General features: G+C 38.5%; 1 protein-coding gene across 6 annotated transcripts; it reads right to left on the bottom strand.

Annotated features, from left to right (window-relative positions):
* Positions 1 to 2: 2 nt before the first annotated feature.
* On the bottom strand, positions 3 to 5,609 carry prss23 (serine protease 23). Of its 6 annotated transcripts, none has more exons than XM_081383398.1 (2): positions 4,228 to 4,634; positions 3 to 2,837 (listed from the first exon to the last, which is right to left on the bottom strand). In XM_081383398.1, the coding sequence occupies exon 2, from the start codon at positions 2,817 to 2,819 to the stop codon at positions 1,689 to 1,691; it is 1,131 nt and encodes a 376-aa protein (XP_081239524.1). In that variant the 5' UTR covers positions 2,820 to 2,837; positions 4,228 to 4,634; the 3' UTR covers positions 3 to 1,688. The 6 variants fall into 6 exon arrangements, with proteins under 6 accessions (XP_081239524.1, XP_081239529.1, XP_081239527.1 ...); XM_081383403.1 differs by lacking the exon at positions 4,228 to 4,634 and adding an exon at positions 5,503 to 5,609 and having other exon boundaries at positions 169 to 2,837; XM_081383401.1 differs by lacking the exon at positions 4,228 to 4,634 and adding an exon at positions 4,958 to 5,220 and having other exon boundaries at positions 169 to 2,837.
* Between the last annotated feature and the right edge of the window lie 19,021 nt (positions 5,610 to 24,630).

Genomic DNA, 24,630 nt, shown 5'->3' with positions numbered 1-24,630 from the left:
TAAAACGTTATTAAAACATTTATTTCACTAAAAGTACCACAGGGATGTCTGTGAACAATTTTGAATGACTTCAATGAATTAATGATGTTTGTGTGTAGTATGATAAGCTCCAGTTTGTTCTTTAAAACATATCTTACCGGACAATTTGTGCTATAATAAATCGCTGAGCTCCTGCAACACTGTTGAGTAATGTATTCACGGCAGTATAATCGCTCCTGACTGACCGACCGGACCGCGAGGACTTACTGTTCAGCCATGTTGTGAAAGACTCAATGAAAGATGTACACGACAACCATTGGAGGGCAGTAGAGATTCATTTCAAAACCTTACTTAAAAAATGAACCTTCCTACTTCCTGTGCTGAACTATCGTCTTTAATCGTCTTTCTGCACCTTTGCCTTTCGTAATCCAGTATTTTTGCAATTATGAATCAAACCACAAGCTATTAGTAGCTATTACAACAGTGAACTCGCATATTCTCTATGAAATATAAACTAACCATAAACAATACAAGCCAAAAAGTGTAAGTGTAACTGTAATTGCTGTTTAAAGGTCGCCAGTGGTTTCTAGCAGTATTTTTACGTCTTCCTCTGCTTACCACCAGAGGGTATCAGTGTCACATTTTACATACAGTTTTTGTTGTTGTTGTTCTTTTTATCATACTTGAAATATACAACACATAATCATATATGCTATTATTACCACTTCTTTACAACATAATAAAGTCCAATTTGCAATGAAAAAAAGCAAAAACAAGAGACATTTTAGTTTATTAAAATAAAAAGCTTTTTAAAAATAGAACTATAATCAACATTTACCCCACAACATTTCTCTTAGTTTGTGTTTGTTTGGTCTTTATATTAATTCAACATAAAAGAATAAGAAAAATAATTTACAAACCGATACTGTAATTTTACCAATATGAGGTCTTCATCTATCTTGAAAAAGAGTATGTAACCGTAGAAGAGTGAATTGAATTCATGGGTTACAGATCCAGATGTATGCATTAAAATAAACTAAGGATCTATGCTTTTAATTTCTATTAACTCTCAACACCCACACTACATCTCCAGTCATCGATTTTGTTATTGTGATGTTCAGGGATGGAAATTAAGTAAGCTTAGCCATTTTTCCTCTACTTTAAGTCACCAAATAAACTCAGCGTATGTTAATCTAGTGTTACACAAAACCCAAGGTATGAGATCAGAATAAAACCTCCATCCCAATTCTAGTTTCTAAAAGTGCAAACAACAGTTGAAAGCTTCTGTAATGTGGAATCTGAAGGCTGTGGAGAGAATCATTTAACCGAGACAGCAACATAGTGTCGGCCCAGATCCGGCCCACATCTGGTATGTACCAGTGGATTCCACGTGTACCAGATGTGGGCCGACACTATGTTGCTGTCTGGGAAGGGGGGTCGAAGACTTGACAAGATAAATCTGTTGGTGTTGTCAACCACATAGTCTAAAGCTGAGTAACGTTGGCAGTATGGCGAGCAAAAACTAAAGGTAGTGGTTAAATAAAGTCCCAGCTCAACCCATGTGAGAAGCGATCTACCAGCAATGGATCTTCTTTCGTCTCAGATTCAGTAGCCACACCCGTAAAAGACTGTAAAGTGCAGGTTCCAAAATCAGGCACGTTGTATTTTGTCTATGATTTTATATTGTCCCATTCCTCTGTGTCATGTCTTCAGTCCTGATTGCAGTCCACCTTATTTCCATGAACCCAGTAACAGATCTGAGCAAACTTCAGTGGAGTGAAGCGAACAGCCACGTTGTAGTCACGATTCTCTCCATTGATTTCCAGCCACTGGTGGCCCGAGAAGATCCCGATGACCTTGCGCTCCCATCGCTCTAAAGTATCGTCCCACACACGTCCGTAAACACCAGAGCCACTCGCACCTGGGCGGGCGTCGCAGTGCTGGTAGATCAAATCGTTGGACTCATCCTCCACCGGACAAAAGCGGTACACCAGTTCCCCGGGCCGGTCACTGTCAAATCCAGAGAAGTGGATGCGTTTACCAGCCAAATTGTCTGAGGTGGGTGCCACAGCCAGCCGCATGAAGGGACGCCGGTGAGGCCAACGTAACTCTAGAAGTGCGTAGTCAAAGTCCATGCTGACCTCTTGAGGACCTTGAATCCAACCTTTAGGAACTCGGGTCCGTTTAACTCTCACCCAGCGCACCAAGGGTTTCTTCACAGGAGCCTGACCCGGCCTTGTACCGTTAATAGACGGAGGGATCAGAAAGCCCACCCTGAGTTTCCTCGCTCCTTTGACGTAATCCTTCCCATCGTGCACGCAGTGGGCTGCGGTCAGGACGTGCTGCTGGGACACCAGAACTCCAGTGCAGCCGGTAGAGATACGGACAGCTGTGGAGAACGGGTAGTCCAGAAGGAAGTGGTCACCGCGGATGTTAAAGCGCCCGTCTGAACCATAAATCTGCCGTTTTAGCCGCTTATGTCCGGGAGCGGTTACTCTGGGCTGCTTGAAAGGAAGTTCAGTCTCATTTTCACCCAGGTCAACAGTAGTTAATGTTCGGGAGCCATCTGCATAAAGTGTTTCGAAAGCTAGGTGCTCTTTATCCATGTCTTCTTCTTTGTGGTAGCAGCTCTCGTTGCAGTGAGTAGTGAGGTCCAGCTGAGCTTTGGCGCTGAAGCGAGAGCGGGACAGCGGTAGGGTGGCATGAGGTATCAGCGAGGGGAGGTGGGCGGGAGACTGGTGTCGAGGTTCTCTCACTGAAACCGAGCTGGGCAGGAGGAGTAAGAACAGCAGGCCAACACAGCAAGGATGGGCCAGTCCCAGTGCGCGGTTAGGCACCATGGCTAAGATGTATGCAACCTAAAAGCAAACACAAACATATATGCAAGCATGAAATAAAACTCAGGATGTTCTTAATTTTGCAGATATAAGGTCATAGAAATGTAATGGCTTCACTCTTTTTTTTGCCATCTATGGTGCCATGAAGAACCTTTATCATCCATGGAAACAAAGGGTTCTTTATAGTGGAAAAAGGTTCTTCAGATTATTAAAATGTCAACTTGTCCAGGCTGTAAATTGGGGCACAAATGTTGTGTAGGAGTGTATTTCAGCCTTAAGAAAAAACTTCACTGAAAGGAAACAAAAAAGGCATTGCTGTGAAACCCCCGTTTACAACGTTTATTTTTTTAAGAGCGTTGACATGTTTAGCTGGCTCTTATCCGTTCTAATAGTACCAGTGGTTTTGGACTTATCATACTGATACCCATCTGCCTGGATCAATAAAGTTTGTTTACTAGCTACTGTCACTTCATACCAAAGCTGCTTGTTTATCTTTTTTGTTTAATTTTGTCTCATGCTACATTCTGTAATTTGAATTGTAATTTTATATTGTATTTAATTGTTTTGTTTAGTAGGCCTACTTTATGCATTGTATATGAGTGAAGTCACTTCATTTAGAATAAATCAGCTTTTTCAGAGTGTACATCACTTAATGTGTAAAATTAGCTAAATAAAATAAAAAGCTGACTTCACCTGTAAGTTTATATAGGGAAAAAAGCTGAGCTACTTATTATTCCTTAGGTTTTGTCAAATACGTGCCTTGCCTATTCATTTTTCTGGTGGAAAATATCGATAAAAAAAAAAATCAACACGCGACGCACATAATAGTCTAGACATAGGCCTTAAACAAATTACTTGATATTGTCCCTTTATACTAGCACTTCTCATCTGCTCTATTCATCATGGACACCCATGTGTGACACCTGAGGAATTCCCTGGACACAACCTGTTTCCTATCCCTTTGTCCCGAAAGACCCTCATTTCGTCTTTTTTGTTGTCTTTCACATCATGAGTGAATGTCCAAAGAACCTTACCCACGCCTTGCGTTGTTGTTAAGCTCAAGGAAAACAAACTGTGTTTACCTACCCTCACTTTCCCATCGCTCTGTACAAACCAACAACTACAATGCACTTGCGCCAATGGAAGCCAGGAGATAGCCTATTCAAAGATCTACACAAACTGAGCATTCCATAATGGAAAAGTGCGTTAAATAAAATTGATTTTTCGTTTTTTACTTTTTTTTTTTTTTTTTTTTTTTGCAGCTTGTAGAGGCATCTCGAATTAAACGGGAATTTAATTGTGTAGCCTACAGCCAACAAGAGCAACAGTGTTTGACCCGTGCGCCAGAGCTTTACGCGCGCGTCTGACCGAGAAAATGACACAAAACAGTTTCGGAATTCGCGGAGGATACTTAACTTCAAGCTGTGTTAATAATGATCAAGGCTTGTTTAAATCCAAATCACAAATTCGTCTCCAGGAAGTTCACCGGGTATCCCATTCTCCAGGTTTACTCCCATCTCCACTGTGAAGTGCTGGAGCGCGTGACAGGTCCACCAAAAACATACACAATCCTTTTAACCGCCAGCTTTTATTCAAAAACGGCTTCTTTTCAAGAGTCCTTATTTCAACAAAGCAGACAGCACACTTACTCTCCGCTGAATGGTGATTGCGGTAGTGAAAAACTGAGGTCGTCCAAGCCCAATAACCGAGGCGCAATATTGCGCATCCCTGCGGGGTCCTAGTGCCGCCGTCACGGGGACAAAGGGGAAGATGGTGTGTCCTAAACCAACATCAATGTGTGAACAGTCTGGTACGTGTTCAGTACAGCACGTCGTTATCTCGTGATTCTTTAAATGTAATGATAAACCTGTCCGCTAACAGAGCATTTATTCTGGGCATGTCTTGGCACACATTAAAATATTCCTACAGGTGTTTTTAAGCTGTCTATCAAACATAGGTGACAGTCAAGGCATGCATGTCTTTAGGATATAGCCTACATTCCTTCTCAGTTCAGTTAAATTGCACTGCATTTACAATGCCACTCAACGCAAGTACGAACACATGTACATGTGTTTAGGTAATTCTTTTAGCATGTATTTTTTATTGTGACTCCTTAAATCTATAGGTGTAACGAATCTTACCTGTTAAAGGGGTTCAAATTACCGATTATTGTGGGTTGGGACACATTCCAGAAATATCTGGGTGTGTTTCAGTCGTGATGGCGTCTTGACTGACCCATAGTGCGAGCTTGAATATAACCTTCTGACCTTGATCTACCTCAAGCACTCACAAAACACTTTTCGTTCTTCCTTCCTTTCTTTCTTTCTTTCTTTGGTCAAAAGATTTCTAGGGACTTTAATGGCTAAAATACACAGCTTTGAACAGTCTCCAACACTGTGCGTGTGAATGTTGCAGGGGGAAAGCATTTTGATTTGTTGCTCAAGTGCATAGCAAAAAGCATATCAAATTTGCTCGACTAAACTAGCCACACATAGTGCCAAAGTATGCAAGCCTGCAGCTTCAGAGTAAAAAAAAGGGGGTAATTGTGAGATAATATGTAAAATAAGAAACAAATTCACATTGTGGAATACAGTTACAATTGTGAGATTATAAGGCACGTTGCAAGAAATAAAGGCACATTGTGATACATAGTCACAACTGGTAGATATAAGTTTCAATCACTTACTTTTTACTTTGAGGCTCCCATATAAAGTTAATGTTCTGCTTCATTTCCAATTCAAAAGATTTTTTTCCCCCACAATACCCCAAGGCTGTTCTCTCAACCTGCGGTTTCGCACTAGGTTAAGGGATGCTTGAAGTCTTGGTTCTGGAAGGCTGTAAATGTCTAATACCATAGCAAAACACTGTTCAGTGATGGTATCAGTGCTACATTGAGTGTCACTGTGGGTGAGCGAGATTTGGTTGATGTGCGCTGGCACTGACACGCTGTTCTCATTGTCTGTTTCCTGCTCCCCTTTCTCCTGGTTTTCTTTCAGACACTTCCAGACATATATCTTATTTAACATCACAAGCCACCAGAGACTGAAGTGGATATCATTCTAGCTGACAAGCCACTGATATTTGCTATGCTCTTTCACAGTTAGCGATAAGGGGTTAGGACATAGGAAACGCAGCCTAAAGCTCATTCACTCGACAGGAATCTGCTACCTTGGACAATCCCCAGATCTCTTTACAGTGGGACTCTTGTTCTTGACCTGTCCTGGCTTCATGCCTCGTGGGGGGAGGTGGAGCGGGGGGTACGCCATGAGGAGGGGCCTTTGAAAGTGTGTCTGTTCCTCCAAAGCTGATCTTTTATCACCTCCAGCTCCAGTCCTGTGCCTCTGTGGCCTTTTCTCTATTCACCAGGCTGTCTATTTTCAGAACAACTGATTCTTGTCTTCTCTTCTTTGGGTTTTTTAGACAAACTGAAAAGCCTTTTCTCCAGCAACACCAGATAATTTGCAGAGGCTTTGAAGCTCCTATAAAATGAAAAGGGGGAAATTCTTTCACCAAAGGAAGCAAAATAAGTCAATGAAGAAGACTCTTGGTTTCTTTCCATTCACAGACATATACACAACCTTCAGTATAAAGCCCCTGAAGAACAGATTTTGAGGCATGTGCTGACATATCTCAAAAGTCAATAAGCACAAATTAAAGTGAAGCTGAGAAGAAACAACACTTTTCCAGCTAAATACATTTTAAGCAGGGTTGGGAACCAAAAAACAAACATAACTGAATGATTTATGTAACAGCTTATGGAAGACTGCATTAAAATGTTCTTGATAGTGTTCCATTTATTACTATTCAGCGCAATACATACCAGTGAAGTTTGATTTTCAAGCAACTGACTCTTAATCTTTTTAGTAAATCCAAAACATACAGCATGCAAATAAAAAAAAAAAATAATATATATATATATATATATATATATATATATATATATATATATATATATATATATATATATATATATATATATATATATATATATATATATATATATATATATAAAAAAATGGAATCATTAAGGAACCAGAATCATTCCATTTTTTGTTGATCCCTGATTACAGATAATGTGTGATTGACAGATAATGTGTATGTGGGATAGATGATAGCAGACTTTTTGTCTTGGACTGTAAGCTGAGAAGCCACAATAGCTTGAAGAGTATTCAATAGTATCCAGTCCCTTTTAGGGGGCCATGCTTTCTTCTCTGGAATACAGGAATAAAGACCCAGACCTATTCAGTGGCACTCCTGTTAACTGCACTTTCAATGTATGTATGAACTCTGTCTTACATACACAGGTGTGGTTAGCGCACAGTTTCAAATCATTAGGGTGTAGTACAGAAGTCCCATTCTTTCCCAGCTCTTAATTCCCATCACACTGAGGCTGAGTGTACAGTAGCCATCCAAGCAAATAAGTATTGTTAACAAGATCAGAGACTCCCTCTGTACTCTTTAATCCATTAATTGACTTCTGGTTCAACCCAGTGCTTTGGACTCACAACAGTGGAAAAAGCTTTTCATAACAATAGTCATTGTGCTTGACTCGTTTCCACAGCATACTGCCAATCAGAGTCATGACAATGTGTGCATGGACTGGGGTGAGCGGGGCACAACCTAACGCAGGGCTAGTTGTAACACACTTGTTTTAAATACTTCTACACATGCAAGGATGACGAAATGTAGTGTATTTACTAGTTGCCATATCAACAATATAGAGAAAAAAATGCGGCAGAAATATTTGGAAGATATCACTGAACATTTTTTAACCACAGCAAAAGTTTTTTTGTGTTTATTCAAAATTAGACACATCTGATATTATTTTATTCCCCAATCTGTTATTTAACAGTTGAGGTGGTTCTTTGCTAATCAGCAGAAGATACTAGCCGGGTTTAAATCCCAGTTGTGCAGGCGGGGCATGTTGTAACACTGTGTTACAATGTGCCCTTATTAGAACTACGCTATTCTATTCTATTGAGAAACCATGAGAACAAGGTGAATAAAGACTGAGAGTCACTGTTCAGAAATTATTAATTATTATGTTGCGAACAATGCTGCATAGCTGTTTTGTGGTGTGTTTATTGTCAAACTCAATAATGAATTATTTAATTATTAAAATAAATGGCATTATTTTATATGAAAAAGTTAATAATTGTATTTTATAAAAAAAAAAATTTAGTTTGTCTTGTATATAGTATCAGTTAGCATTTTAATCTGTAATTTTCAGAGGTGGACAGTAACAAAGTACATTTACTTGAGTACTGTACTTAAGTACACTTTTTGAGTATCTGTAGGCCTACTTGAGAATTATTTTTTCTGGAAACTTTTTTCTTTAAATTCACTAAATTTGAAAGACAAATATCGTACTTTTTACTACACTACGTTTCTGTCAAGGTCCTTGAGTAGAAAGTAACATCAGTCAGAGGATGATTTTAGTTGCAGGGGTTGCATTTTGGTTGGAAATGAAAGTCAGATTGAAGTCTGAACCCGACGTCGGATTGACGTCACTATTCATCAGACAGACGTTGGATTTGGAGGGAACAGCCATTTGGGTGTCTGAAACCATTGTGGACGTTATTGAGTGACTTATTCAATCTCACATTCAGTCCCACTACTGGAACTGTGTTCTAGAAACAAATTTGATATTGATATGAGGGTTGGTAGGCAGGCATAGATTCAGAGGCATAAGGGACTGTAAGTATTACATACAACAATGCGACACTAATAAAACAGTGCATTGCACTGTAAAAAAAAACTGTAAATTTACAGGAAACGGTCTGTATTTTTTTACAGAATTTTGCCGTTTTGTCATTATACAGTGAATACCTGTTATTTTACAGATATTTGTTGTAATTTAAAGGTCCACTATTAAATTTACAGGTAATTGCTTTTATTTTGGTTTTACATTAATTTTACGTTTTTTAAAGGAAATTTTATAGGGTTATGTGTAATTTTACATAAAAAATTAAGTAATATTTTACAGATTATTTCTGTGGAATTAGAAAACAAAGAAAATAAGGTATAACTGCAGAAATCAGCAGTCACTTAACATGTTTTCCTTAAAGATTATTAAGCATGTGGGGGTTAAAGTGAGTTTTAAGATTTGTACACACATTAGGCAAGCCTATTTAATTATTTATAGTCTTTTAATTTTGTCTTGCAAATAGATGTTCATTTTCATCATCATTTGTATTTGCCCGTAAATTTCATTTAGGCCTATATTTTATGTCTTTTATGAATCGTTTTTCCAAATCTGCGTGGCTTTGTGTGCGTTTGTATGTATGTGTGTGTGTGTGTGTGTGTGTGTGTGTGAGCGTGCCCGCGCGCGCGCAGATTCAAATTATCCGCCATTACGTTTCGTTGCTGCTAGTCCCGCCCACAACAGTTAGCTACACATCTGTCTCTGTCGTCGATCTGTGTCAAGGGCAAGCGGGAGATTTGAAGTTTCAGTCTACGCTCGTGAAGTAGTCGTGGATTGTGATCACAGTGGTTCAAAGCTATAATCGTATTCGACAGAAGCAGCCAGCCGTGAGCAGGAGCGCTGAACACATATTAGTTGTTTGTAGTCTGGGTGTCAGTCCAGAAATAACGCGCCCTTTTTCAGTGAGCCTGGTTCGCCGTCACAGCGGACCTCATCCCGACCGATCAACGGCTGAGGTAAGAGTCTCATACTACATGTGTGTACGATATTTTATATTACATTTGTGTTAAGTGGTTAGACAGTTTCCATGCTAACGTTAGCATTCTTAAATGATGTTCAGTTATAACTGGGTCAGGGCAAAACACTGAAAATGCAGCATGCGTTTTTTAATTATCGATCTGTGTTAAGAAAGATCAGTTGAACCCAACCCACATCTCTACTTGTTAACTTAAAGACCTAAAACAATCTTTAGTAGACTTGTTATTCATATTAAAGTCCATAATTGTGTATAAAATCTTCGTTATGATAGTCAGTGACATTAAACCAATAAATGGCGGGATATTTTGAAACACTGTCTGGAAGCTGAAAACTTTTCTCTTAAAAAACATACTTTATTTTATTATAATAAAATTGTAGTAAACACGTTTTTAGCTGATTTTTTACCATTGTAATAGCCACAGTTTTACTAAAAATAGGCCTACCGTGTTTCTTTTGTTTATTTCGTAATAGTTAACATGACTAACTTTATTAAGACCGTTAAGAAATCGAAATACTGTAACTTAACGTACTTGTTGATGATACAGGAAAGCCTAGAACAGGAATACTAGAATATGAATACAACATGATGAACCCCTAGGACCTAGGTGTGCAGCTAGGTCACAGTAAATCATATTCATTTAACATTACTTTCTATAAATGTAACTTGGATAAAATCACATGGCAGCTCAAAATATTACTGTTAGCCTTTCCAGCTCAGCTTCAAGATCATAGTCATTTGAGTTTTTGCATTGTCCCAATGGAACATATTCTGACATGTGTAAATCTAATACTGAGTTTTAAAATAACTTGTGTGTGTGTGTGTGTGTGTGTGTGTGTGTGTGTGTGTGTGTGTGATTTCAGGTCATGTGGAAAGCAGATGATCATGGCAAACAAGGTATGGGAAGAATTCATTAAAACATAAAAATCATAACGGTTCTGATTCCATATGTTCATAACAGTCTTCTGATTCCATATGATTGCACTAAAAGTATGCACAAGGTTTGGATTTGCTACAGCAAGATTACGATTGTGTTAGATTCCACCCATCTTTCTTTCTTTTTTTATTTTTTTTTAACTACCCACTAAGCAAAATGATGTCCGAAAGACTTCTTTTCAATGTCTTTGTTACAAAAATCAGACGTTGAAATGCCGTCCACTGAGGAGCCAGAATGAAAGTTATGACGTCTTTTTTTGACGTGTTCTGCACGTCCGATATAGACGTTCATCGAACCTTCGTACAAGGTTAAAACTAGTTCAGATGTGGCCATTGTGGACATATTTCAACATCATTTATGGTCTCATTTAGACATAATTACTTTGACTATTGCTGTCTTATGATCTTACTGAGAATTAACAGAGGTTTAGATGTTGATATTCGTTTAATTTGAAGTGTCACCATAGTGGGGATCCGTGTTTGCTTTAGTTGGGCTCTTGGTCCCCATTCCTTTTATTTTAACTTTTCTTTGGCTGCTGTAACAGTGTGTTTGTGTAACACAATTGTTGTGGCAGAGAAAGCCTAGAAAAAGTATGAGGTGTTATCAGTTCAATGTTGATGATGACATAATTATCACAAAAATGGGCCTTTAATATTGTGTTTAAAGTTTTGTGTTTATATTTGCCGTTAATAACCACCAACCTTTTGGAACTGCATTATTGGTGAAGGTGTATTTATTTGAAGGTGTATAAAAAGCATGTGCACATTATGTTTTGAGCAAGAGTATCATACAGTCACACACAGACATCAAGATTTTGGATATGAATCACAACAACGGTGACAACCAAAAAAAGCTTGGGAATTAAGGATGAGTTTTGTACTATGAAAGCTACCCATCATGCATTGCAGCATGAAGCTTTTTTTTAAATTGTCACTATTGTTGGAAATCATATGCACAATCTTGATGTCTGTGTGTGACTGTATGATACTCTTGCTCAAAACATCATGTGCACATGCTTTTTATACACTTTCAAATAAGTGATCATTTTAATGTTTTTGGCACCAATAATGCAGTTCCACAAGGTTGTTGGTTATTAATGGCAAATATAAACACAAAACTTTAAACACAATATTAAAGGCCCATTTTTGTGATAATTATGTCATCATCAACATTGAACTGATAACACCTCATACTTTTTCTAGGCATACTCTGCCACAACAATTGTGTTACACAAACACACTGTTACAGCAGCCAAAGAAAAGTTAAAATAAAAGGAATGGGGACCAAGAGCCCAACTAAAGCAAACACGGATCGCCACAATGGTGACACTTCAAATTAAACGAATATCAACATCTAAACCTCTGTTCATTCTCACTAAGATCATCTGACAGCAATAGTCAAAGTAATTATGTCTAAATGAGATCATAAATGATGTTGAAATATGTCCACAATGGCCACATCTGAACTAGTTTTAACCTTGTACGAAGGTTCGATGAACGTCTATATCGGACGTGCAGAACACGTCAAAAAAAGACGTCATAACTTTCATTCTGGCTCCTCAGTGGACGGCATTTCAACCTTCGATTTTTGTAACAAAGACATTGAAAAGACGTCTTTCGGACATCATTTTGCTTAGTGGGGCTCTGTCATTTAGAAACATGACTTTTCCTATCACTACTATCTTAATGACACATATCTTTTAATCCAGCTAGATGATCTGACGGTTGCTGCTCGCATCTTAGCCTACCTGACGGAAAATTCTTGCTGGATGAATGACCTTCACCTTTAAATCAGCCTTGCCAAGACAGAACTGCTTATGGTTCAGCTTTCAGCCAAAACATACTTGCTGTGATCCTGCTGATTTGCCTTATCATTAGGAGGATCAGGCCCTTCCTATCGGAGCTACACAACTCTCTTGTTCTATCCAGACTGGGCTATTGTAATGCTCTCCTGGCAGCTCTTCCAGTGTCAGTCAAACCTCTGCAACTGATCCAGATGCTGCAGCAAGAGTTGTCTTTAAAGGTAGCTCTATGCCTAAACTCACTGCTTCAGATCTATGTGTCCTCCAGAAGCATGTGTTCTGCAAGTGAACGGCGCCTTGTGGTGCCATCATCCCAAAGAGACACAAAACCACTTTCACTGACATTTACCTGGACTGTTTCCTGGTGGTGGAATGACCGGCGCAACGCAACACATTTTCAAGAAACTGCTAAAGATCCATCTTTTTCATAAACACTTCACCCAATAATACTAAATCTTTGTAAAAAAAAAAACAAAAAAAAAAACACCTTTCTATGTGTACTGTGCTAGACTAACTGGGACTTGTCACTGCACTTGTTGCTTTTTATTATCTTTAATTATTATCTTAATTGGTTAGTCACTTTGGATAAAATGTAATTGTAAATGTTAAAATAAGTTATACTGTAAAGGTATACGGTAATTGCTTTTTATTGTGGATATTTTTACATGTTCTAAATGATATACTAAGCTTCTATTTCCTATCAATCACTTATCTTGATGTTTAGTGTTTGTTCAATTACTAATACTGTAAATATGCAGGTAATTTGTACTCATACATTTAGTTAATTTAAAAGAAATTGACTGTACATTTGCTATTATTAAGAACTTAATTAGAGATGTTGTGAAATTGGATCTGTACAAATAAAAATTAAAACTGTAAATTTACTAACATTTGTATTTGAATTTATGTACTTGTGTGCATTTTTTATACATAATTTCATTGTTATTTTACACATAAAAACTATATTAAAAGAAAATTACTGTAGATAGACAGCATTATTATATAAAATAATTTTATAAAACCTTAAATTTACAGTATTTAATTGTTTTAAAGGTGTATATGACTTTTTAAAACATTAAAAATCCAAATAATTACATAAGATTTAATGTAATATTAAAGATATAATCTGTTATTTAATTATGGAAAATTACTGTATTTTAACGAGATTGTTTTTTGCCGTTATTTTACGGTAATTTTCTGGCGCCCCAGCTGCCGGAATAATACCGTTTTTTTACAGGTTTTTTTTTTACAGTGTGACATTTACTTTTTTACTTTTGATACTTAAGTACTTTTAAAAACGAGTACTTCTGTACTTTTACTTAAGTAAAAATCGGTCTTTACAACTTATTAATAAATATTAATACATATTTTAATTAATACATTAAAATAACGATTAATAATTAAAATGGCAAAAATGCTCAAAGTATATCAGAACTAAGAACCATGCCCGTCAGCAACCATGCATTGCCTCCATAAATGACACCAGACCTTTATGAACCTAAACAATGTAGCTTTTTCCCTCTTCCATCATGCCTTTTTTAATCAAACAGTTTTTTTTTAATGGACCTCATCAATATGTCAAACACCAGCTCTTGACTGTCCTCATCTGTTCTGTTGTTCCCCTTCAATGGATCTGACATCTCCTCTCCCACAACACAGCTGTCCACCGAGTCTGACCACTACTGTGCTACACAGTTTCTTCTTTCTTCTTCTCTAACCTCTTCTGACAAACTCTATCTCTCCCTCTCTCATTCTGTACTCCCCCTCCTCATCTCCCCAGTTCTCCCCAGGAGCTCCAGAGGTGTATAAATGCAGCTCTGCTTCCCTACAGTATCAGCTCATTCCCAACTTGGCAGCTCGAGGGAGTGAAGGGGAAAATCGACACAAAAACACACAGTTTGCAAAAACAAGTCGAGGAATGCAGAACAAAATAGTCTTATCGCAAAAAACATTTATAAAGACCATGTAACTGGCTCCAAGCACTGAGTTGCATAATACTAACTTTTCCTAATCTTCGAACAACTTTGTAATGATAAGCCGCTAAGCGATAACCTGGAATTTATGTTTGGTCATTAGAAATCTTTACAGAAATAATTCAAGATAATTAGCATCATGAGATCCAGAAAAATGATAATGATGTTTCTTTATTTGATTGATTTGTCCATTTAGAAACAAAAACAAGGAAAGAGCAGCAATGTGACATCCGACTGTGCTGGCATGATGGAAATGAACGCATTATTACCATGCTGGAAAATGATTCTCATGGTGAGAGATGAAGCCAAGAAAAAGAGACATGTTTTACTGAACCAACCGGCTGTCTGCAAAAGAAATGTCTTGCTTCTTGCAGTCTTACATAAATGTTGATTTTTCCAATTACAGTAGCTGTAAAACAGAAACACATTTCATACAGCACTTCAAACTATAGTTCACCCCAAAATGAACATTTTGTCATAATTTACTCTCTTCAATGTCATTCTAACCCTGTATTAAGAAATATGTTATGCAGAATGTACAATCTGCTCTTTCCTATAAAAGCAAAAGTGGGTAGTTGCTTTAAAAATAACAAAAAAGCAGCACCTGAAAGTATTGTAGATATCTCGAAATTGACTTTCTTTCTTCTTCCCTAAGCTCTTCTGACAAACAAAGTTGAAAGATTTTGTCTTTTACAGACAAAAATGCATACAGGTTTGAAATTCCCGCATTAAACATAATCTGTCTTTGTGTTAAATATTAAACCAAACTGAAAGACACAAGAACAAGTAAGTTACGACAGAATTTAAATTTTTACATTTTCATGTTTGTTCACTCTTTCCATGTGCTTGAAAATGAAAATCAGGTTGACGTCAGAAACCAACATCAGTTGTTACTTACTTTCTACTCAAGGACCTTGACAGAAATGTAGTGGAGTAATAAGTACGATATTTGTAGTGAAGTTAAAGTAAACGTTTGCAGAAAAATAATACTCAAGTGAAGTACAGATACTCAAAAAGCGTACTTAAGTACAGTACTCAAGTAAATGTTCTTTGTTACTGTCACTAGTGTACACTAATACATTCACACATGAAAACAAACTAACAAATGACTATTGTTAACTGGTATAAAAGTGATTTCTGCTGAACATCAAGCTTGATCCACATCTGAGAGGAGTTGAGTAAATGATTTGGCCATGTTGAAGATTCCCAGCAGTGTTTTGAGTGTAGTCATAATGTCAGGACTGGTAGACAGAGACAGCTGTAGAGAGTCTGATGTGATTGCTGTGCAGATGTTACCACAGACACACTCCAACACTCATCTGGATGCCTGACCTTGTGAAAGGACTCCCTAAGTATTGGCCACTTTAAAGTGATCCACGTCAGCCTTGCACGAATGCGTGCTGTTTTCAAGCCATTCTGAGCAAGAACTTTTATAAATGTCATAAATATTGCACTGAAACACTGAGAGCTTTTATATAAGCACAGTGAGATGATTGGGAAAAGGACTTCCCAAACAGCTGAGCAAATAGAAAATTCTGCCATAATCATGGCAGATTAATGCACATATTTGGGATAATAGTTCTCCACTTTGGGTTAATTTATGGTTCAGGCTATGAGAATGAGAGGAAGGATTATGAGGGAAAGAGAAAAAAGAAAGAGTATAAATGAATTTCAGTTTCTCAGTTCTCTGAGTCAGTTTTAATTCACTCAGATTCCCAGAGCAATAACTGAAGAAAACATCATAGAGTCACACAGAACATAAATTAAACAATGGAATTACACTTTTACCCTCGTTGAATGAAATGCCTGCATTAAATATCATCTCCATTTTCATCTTCAACATTTAGTAAACATCAGGATTACAGAGTCTTCTGCCTTCTTGACCACATACCTTCAACAGAAACTGATAACACACTGAAAAGCAATCAATTGAGCTTATTGCTTTAACACTGAAGTATTATGGCCATGTTGGGGAAGAGAGCAGAAATCAAGATGTCTAAACCGGTATTCAGTTATGACAGACAAATGGACAAAGAAAAATCCAAATAAAAAAAACAGGGAGAAAAATATGCTCTGAGGCTCTCTATAAACAATCCAAAATATCTGCGGTGGATCTCACGGTGAACTGCTTTGCACTGCTGCTTTGTCTCTCTCACACATGTATTTGCTCTGTATTATCAGACACTGACTGCCAGGATCACCCAGTCTCCGGCGTTGGCACGGCCAGAAATGTTAAAGTGAGTGGACCTCAGTGCCTACTCTAAAAATACATCATTTTACAAAACATGGGATAAAAATAATTTGACAATTAGGATTAGTTATTTATTGTCAGCCAAAAGTGTCTTGAATACAACTAAATCCATTTATAAATAAACTAACCAAACAACAGAATAAGAACAATAAATTTAAATGAGCGTGTGTAAGGCTTTAATTCCCCTGGCCACGGACATGAGGCGGATGGAAATTTCTCACTCAAATCACTGCCCGCTGCTGCTTCTGATTGCTTTTAGAGGGAGAAACTGCTCATAATTACTGGTCTAGAATCAGTTGCTTCATCATAATAGCATATTGGCGATTTGGCAAACGATCCAGTGTGTATCTTTGTTTGCATTCTGGAGAGTGTCTGGGTTTCCATTTACAGCGTGTTTTTGCCGCGTTGAGCAATCATGTAGCCAATCGCGGACATATCTATTGAACTCTTGAATTCAGTGGCCATGCAGATGTGTTTAAGTTAGAAGTTTCCGAGTTTTTGTTCAGTGCTGAGCTCTGCATGCTCACAAATCCTCTCATTATAACAACGTGTTTACATCATGTAAATAAGAGATTCATTGTGCAGTGTACAGCTTCATTGATTATAATCGGAACTTCGTGAGATAGCATCATCGCTATGAAATAAGGTGAGTGACAGCTTTTTAGTAATTATAAAGGGAGCGCTCTTTGCACACTTCCTATGTGATATAGAGCCTAATAAGTCCAGAATTTGGATAAATATTTTGTTTTTCATGCTTGACCAGCGGCATCATAGCCTGGTTAAAACCAGACCATTCTCAGTAGTAACTGAGTTATGGTCTGGCAAAGCTTCATTAATAACTCATTTCCAAAGGGGCGTCACCAACGGACGTCGCTCAAATGGCTCTAACCAATCAGAGCGATCTTCATCATGTAAAGCCATATGCTGCGTCCCAATTCGCCTAAGTTACACTACGCCATGCAAAAGTATGTACTCTTTTTGTGAAGAAAAGGTATTTACTTTTGAATGTGTAGCAAAAAAGTAGGCAACTTTGGGACATACTACTTCGTCATCTTTATCGGACGGATCTGTCGCGTGCATCCTGTCACGTAAACTGCCCTGTCAATCATCTTGTCACAGTTAAAATCCTCTATAAAATCTAATTTAATTTCCTACCTTTTCGGAGAGAAATGTAGTAGCACGTTCATCTGCCAGTGGGTCTTTCATGGAGATTGTCCTCATGTGTTTGCAATTTGAATATAATAATGCATTTAAAAGTTGAACGGACGTCACTCAGATGCCTCTGGGCGCAATTGGATAGACCTAAAACCAATCAGAGCGATCGTCATTGTGTAAAGCCCGCCCCAACGTTTCTGATTGGTGCCGCGATTTCGACGGATTAGAAATGGGCAATCTAAATTTGCCAGAAGTTGTCTGGGTTTTCCCAGGCTATTGGCATCAGCTAAATTATATATTATGTATTATTGTCCAGTATGCTAGTAAAAAAATAATTTTGTGTCTCATTTGATTGTGTGGACCAGCCGTCAATCTGAGTGGGCCAGTGCCACCCTGGCAATAGAGTGGTGGAGGTATGACGTCACTTTGTAGGCCAACAGGCAGTCAGCATCCCGCTGGTTCCCTCGACAAAATAGGATTTTCCCATAGGCTTTTGGATTAACACTAAAAACAAGCTCTGCGATCAACAAAAGTTTATGATACTTGCGCGTTTTGTCCATCAAGATAATTATCACAGATGAACACAACTATTATGAATTTTTAAGCCTAAATGCACTCACCAGAAGTAAAAAGCTAAAGGTACGAACTACACCACGGTCCCACGAATTCAACATCACCATCACTTAAAGCTTTCGACAACTCTCAGTTTTTATGTAAAAACATTTTCCTCAAATATTTGAGTTAGAATTGTTTGTAAGAGCACAATTATAACCATAACGAGGCTGTAAAAGCGGACCTTTTCGGCGTGATGACGTTTAATCTCCTTGACAGCCTCTATAGTCCCATTTAGCCACTCGAAAATCACGAGTGAGGTAATATTGATGTATTTTATGTCGTAGAAGAAAACGTGAAAGTGTCTTGAGCTTGTGTTCACCACAAACATTATTTCAGCTATTTAACCAAAACCCTATTCAAAAAAACAATTGACTTCGGGATGATGGAACCGGAAGTGGTAAAACGTTAACTCGCTTCCGCGCTTTGACCTACAAAGTGATGTCATACCTGCACCACTCTGAAGAGACATAAGCTGAGAAGCAAACTGAGTTGAGTTGGGAATTGATAAGAATGACAAACAATTTACACGTCAACCATGACAACAGGGAGGGACCCGAGTAGCAGGCTGAAAACCTCTTGAGGGAGAGCGAGACTCATGTGGATCTCTGTCTCCGCAACCGGATTGTTCTGGAATGACTAACGCAACACACATAAAAGAAAACTACAATATAAACCACAGCTCATGATTAGAGCAGTCTGCCTGAAATATGAAAGGCCAACATTTCAGTTTTCAAAAATATATTCCTTTCTCAACCACAGATTTATTTTCTAAGCTGTCAGATTTAATATATCTATATATATATATGCATCATAAGCTCGTAAATTAGCAAGATGACAAAGAGACAAACAGAACAAAGACTTTTTCATCTCCTGTGTTTCAAATGGGATTTCTAATCCACCACAAAGACACGTTTGAGCCTCCCAGTGCATTGCATTCGTCTGCACGACGGCAGTTTTCCTTCACCACAGCTCAAACTAATTACCAGACGTACTTCACGAGCCAAACAAACTGCAGCCTGCGTTTCGTCTCTGATACTGCGTAATTAGACATTTCCCCTTTGACACTTCACAACAATACAAACACAACTGCTTTCCCTTTAGGTGTTGTAGACACCACACATCAGTAAAAAACACTGAACCATACTGAGTATTAGAAAGACTTTTTTGGCTTCATTCAAAATGATGCAAAGCTATTCAGTTCTGCCACAATGTTTTCTTCCAGCCTGAAGCATTTGGAGTACTTATTCCTGCCAAAATTGTGAAACAGAGGGGACAATGGATAGGACAGTTTTATGTTTTTTTATTAAGAGAGAAAAAACAGTGAGTCGGATGGAGGGAAAGAAAATGTGGCTTCTTTTCCTGCTGCATTCTTTCCTTCATCAGGAATTCTCTGAGGTTTTGGCAGGACGCTTTTATGTCTATCTGCTTTACTTGGTGAAGGATAGACTGTGTGGTGAGTGCTGGGATAACAGTGCAGGACACTGAAGTGTAAATCAATATACAACCTCTCTACTCCATCTATTCATAAATAACAGCCATAAGACTGGGTCAAAGCAACCTCACACTCCTGGTGATAAAAACATCTCATAAATAATATTCTAGGATTACATGTGACCTCTTCGAGATTTTGATTTAATCTTCTTTACTAATCTCACCTTTGGTATTTCAATATATTTCAAAGAGCCCTGCCCTGACGTGTTTTTTTATCCACTTCTTTCCCTCTGATGTGGATTGCTGCACCCCGAGCATCACTCCTCTGGGGCATTAGCACCAGCAAGACCAGGCTCATCACATCAGCACTGTTAATGCATGTCAGTGTAGCAGAAGATCCATGCACAATCTCAAACATTTAGTGTCTGGCCAAAGAAAACATGAGGGGAAAACATCATCCCTGTCCATGACAGCAGGAATCTATCTGAGAGAAGCTTATAAAAACAGAGCGACGGTGCTATAAAAGAGTGGATTGTGACAGCGGGTTTGTCTCAGCAACAAAACCAACATCCCATCCTCGCATTAATCTGCTCAGAACAGCCGCATTTGACACAAGCTCTGTGCTCTATTCAGGATGTAAAGTACAGAGAGAATGAGCTTGTTACAAGACCGTTACACTTGCATAAAGATACGATGGGAATGAAGCTCTCTAGGGCCTTCCCATACTTCACAGCTGAAGTGAGTAAGCACTTTTCTACACTGTTTTGTCAGGTTGACTCAAAACGCACTTCATGTGATAAATAATTGGTTTATTATAATATTTAATTTAGCCAAATCAATCTGACTACATTAGCTGAAGTGTAAAGTTTTATTTTAAAGGCACACCATGCAAGATTTGTACCTTAATATAACAGCTTCGAAATCATTTTGATGGTAAACGAACTCCTAGTAGTGGGGCGAATCATCCCGATAGCAAAGCTGGCAAAACCATAGACAGTAAAATAAATGGACACAGAGACCCCACTGGATTCAACGGAGAAAAGTGAAGTCGATTAGAAGCACTGGCTGAGTGTACTGCGCAGACTCAAACTGAGCTTGACGATGTAGATGTGACGTGAGCAAACTGTCTGTCTTCTAGCTGTGCCAAGAGAAATCTGAATCATTCCCTTCTGAAACTTGCAGAGATGGAGATTGTGAGTAGGAGGTGTCCATGAGCTAGGAGCAGGAGCAACTTTTGCTAAATATTCTGATAAATTATTTTGTCATTTTGCCTCCACATCCCCCCGATTGCGCGCGAGCTTCTCCTCCTGTCCTTACAGTAATTTCTCTACTGTGCGATAGAGAGTCGCGTGGTTATGACGCAATCGTTAGCCTATTTTTACAAAAACTGCTTCTACGGGGCCATAACATAAGATACAAGGTAATGGAGCCTTTTATACATTTTCATGTTTCTTTAGAAATAAATAATGGACCAATGGAGTCTTTAAACGCCTCAGATGTGAAGTTATTTGCTGTGAAAGTGACGCCAAAATGAATGGGAGTCAATGGAATGCTAACAGCAGGTGATGGTACGCTAATCAATGGCGGCGCCCGCGGAAGCTTCAGTTTCCGGCTGATACAGTAGATTACCCCCCTGGGCAAAACCAGCAATGCAGGTTTGAGAGGTGGCACCCTGACAAATCTCGCGAGAATCACGACTTGCTTTACGGCACGATGTCACATACATCAACAACATATGAAGCAAGCCTCTATGGAAGACACTAGCATGCATTTCAGATATTTCAGGCAGATCAAGGCAGAGTCGACGAAGAAAGCACGGTAGGAAGAGTGTAGAGACGGCTCTGCATGAGTGGTATTTACGACAGCGTTAAACACAAGTACGCCACAGCGACTCTAGAGGTCGCTGTCTGAGAAAAACAGAAACTGCATAGTGTCCCTTTAAGGGTCATGCTTGGTTGAAAAAGCTCTTTACAGATTTACAATTTTTTTAATTTACTTTATTTACTGACCCTCATGTCATTCTGTGACATTTTGTTATATTTTTTATGAAACAGGACATGGATAATTTGCATATATATATATGCAGCTCTTACTGGCAGTTCATACCCAGACAGCAACATTGTGTAGCCCAGATCCGGCCCACATCTGGTACGTGTGGAATCCACATGTATACCAGATGTGGGCCGACACTATGTTGTTGTCTGGGTAGTGCCCATATTATGTTAGATTAAAAAAGGACAAAAAAAAAAACACAAAAAGCACTATAAAAAATATTTGTTCTTGCTGGACATAAAACCTGATGCTTGCTGCCATTTTTCATTTGATAGCTATACACAGAACAAATTGGCAAAATTATTATATTATTAAAATAAATAATAGAAAAGTAAACATGAAAAACATGAATGTCATCCACATGAGAGCTGTTATAGCTCTCAACCTCTGGTCTTCAATCTTTCATGCTACAGCTCTGATGCATGAAGCTTTGATCTGAAAACAGTCCTATGATTTAGTATTTTAACAGTGATCTGGGCCTGTGGTGCATGAGGTGTTGGATTTTTAAACGCCCCATATGTCATTAACAGCAGACTCACAGCAGCACAAATGAGCCACTCATAACAAATTCAGTTTCTGTTGTGCAACATTAAAGATAAATGATGCAAAGATGTGCAATAAATGTCCCGCACTGACTTTCTGTTATCCTCTTGTGTATCAAACTTCAGCTCAGAGCATGCAGGCACAGCTGTAAACAGCGCTCAGACTCGAAGATCAGTCCCGCTGCTCCTTAATTAATAGCATGAGAGACTGAGATGAGATGATGCAGAGACTGGGCTGCAGCTGCGTGTCCTCTTGTTCAACCTCTATCTCTCTGTTTGGTCCGATTGAGCGCAAAATCCAGTATCCCAAGAGAAAGCGTAGTCTCCCTAATACTCTGCCAAGCACAGGCTAATACATCCTCCTTCACAATTTTCCCCGGCACATCCCCAACAGCAAATTCCCGGAGCCAACAGTCTCCAGCATGCGGGAGAACAAGAGCTCCAACATCTTTAAAGACGAAATCCAGCTCATCCTTCTACACCTATATGAGAAATGATGAAGGTAAATGAATCATCTCCAGGAGTTTAGATATTATGTACTGCTGCCAGTGTCTGAATTTATGGTGAAGATCCAGAGCCACAGAGCCAGTCCTGTTCTAAGGCCAATAACTGTCAGTGAGGACCAAATGTGAAGCAGCTGTTATTATGCAATACTTCCTAAATGACCCACAGAAATCGCCCCAGGGTGGCTGGCACAACCTGAGCAGATTGTAAACGGCTGACCTCACAGGTACAATCCCATCTGAAGACTTCCTGAGCCAATCTACAGGGAAGGTGTTGCAGATTAATGTGCATAGTTTTCCAGGGTGTTAAGTGAAGAGGACACTGAAAGCTGTCAAACTAAACTTCTTCCTGCAGTGCTGAAGCATAGACGGAATATTTTGACAGAATAAAGGAATATTCCGGGTTCACTACATAAATTAGACAGCATTTGTTGCATAATGTTGTTGATTATCACAAAAAAAATAATTTCCACATGTCATTTTCTTTAAAAAATAAAAAGCAAAAAATCTGGGCTTTTGTAAACACTGAAACATTAACAGTTTAGCCAAAAGACAAGCAATAGAGCTTTGTAACCTTTTTTGTAACGATATATCCAATTTTAGCAACTGGATACCATAATAATGCATTTTATTTAAGGTGCCTTTCAAATCACTCATGGTTATTATACATCAAGAACAAGAGGTAGCAATAACAATGTCGAAGTAATAAATGACAATGTGAATAAACAATAAAAGAGGAAAGCAACAATTACAAACATAACAACTGTTAAAAAAGCCTGATCTGAGTGCAGACAGTAATCAGAAGGATAAGCTATTCTTAATAAGTGAGTTTTGACTTTGACTTTAAAGTGGGATAGTAAGTCTGAATCATGTATGATAACTGGGAGAGAATTCCAAAGGCGAGGAGCAGCACGGCAAAAGGCCCTATGACCCATGGTGGTCGGTTAGACGAGTAGAGGAGATCCAGTGAAGAGGAGCGGAGAGTTCAAGTAGGGCTGTAAAAGATCTGAAAGGTAAGATGGAGAGAGGTTATGAAGAGATTTGTAAGTGAGGAGAAGAATTTTGAATACAATGCGGAATTTAAAAGGGAGCCAGTGAAACTGTTGAAGGGATGGGGTAATAATATATGTTATATAGATGAAGTCCGGGTTATGATACGGGTATAGAATTCTGAATCAGCTGGAGTTTATGAAGAAACTTGTTAGATAAACCAGATAAAAGAGAATTACAGAGAGGTGACAAGCGAATGAACAAGATTTATAGATAATAATCAAACTATTTTTTTTTACAGTGCAGAATATTCAGTTGCTTCCACTGATCTTCTTTCATCGGGACCATTATGTATGAATGCTAAGCCAAAAATAGTCAAATATTTATCTAAAAACCTTGTTTAAAATAACCAAATACAAGCTGATATGAATCTACTAGAATCTGACAATATTATAAGCTTGGCAAAATTTTGACAGCACAGCAATATGTATTTTGTAAAGAAGAAAATTGCAGAGTGGAGCCTGAAGCAGAGTTTGGGAGATCCGACAGCAGAGTTGATTTATAGCAGGGCGTCTCTGCTCTTTATATGATCATAATACAAAGGCTTCCTCTGGGTTTTTTAACAGGCAACCGTAATGGAAGCCAACACCTAGCAGAACAAACTGACCACCTGTCTGGGGTTGCACACATTTCTGTGGGCATCCCTGTGAAGGTTTATAGCACATTGTACAAAAAGGGAAAGATGAATTTCCTTGACCTTGACTTTACTTCAAGCTCATAATTCCCCCCAAAGCTTCCATGACACATTAGATTGAACCATGGACACTATCTTCTTGGATGCAGATGAACATGAACTTCTGACATGTTCTTTCAGTGGAGGAGTC

This window comes from Scardinius erythrophthalmus (assembly GCF_964197995.2).
Source record: "Scardinius erythrophthalmus genome assembly, chromosome: 13".
NCBI classification, from domain to species: Eukaryota; Metazoa; Chordata; class Actinopteri; order Cypriniformes; family Leuciscidae; genus Scardinius; species Scardinius erythrophthalmus.
This window is presented reverse-complemented; position numbering and strand designations above follow the sequence as displayed.

Coding starts and splice junctions, on each gene's coding strand:
- prss23 (XM_081383403.1), bottom strand. CDS start 2,819: ATGGTGCCTAACCGCGCACTGGGACTGGCCCATCCTTGCTGTGTTGGC.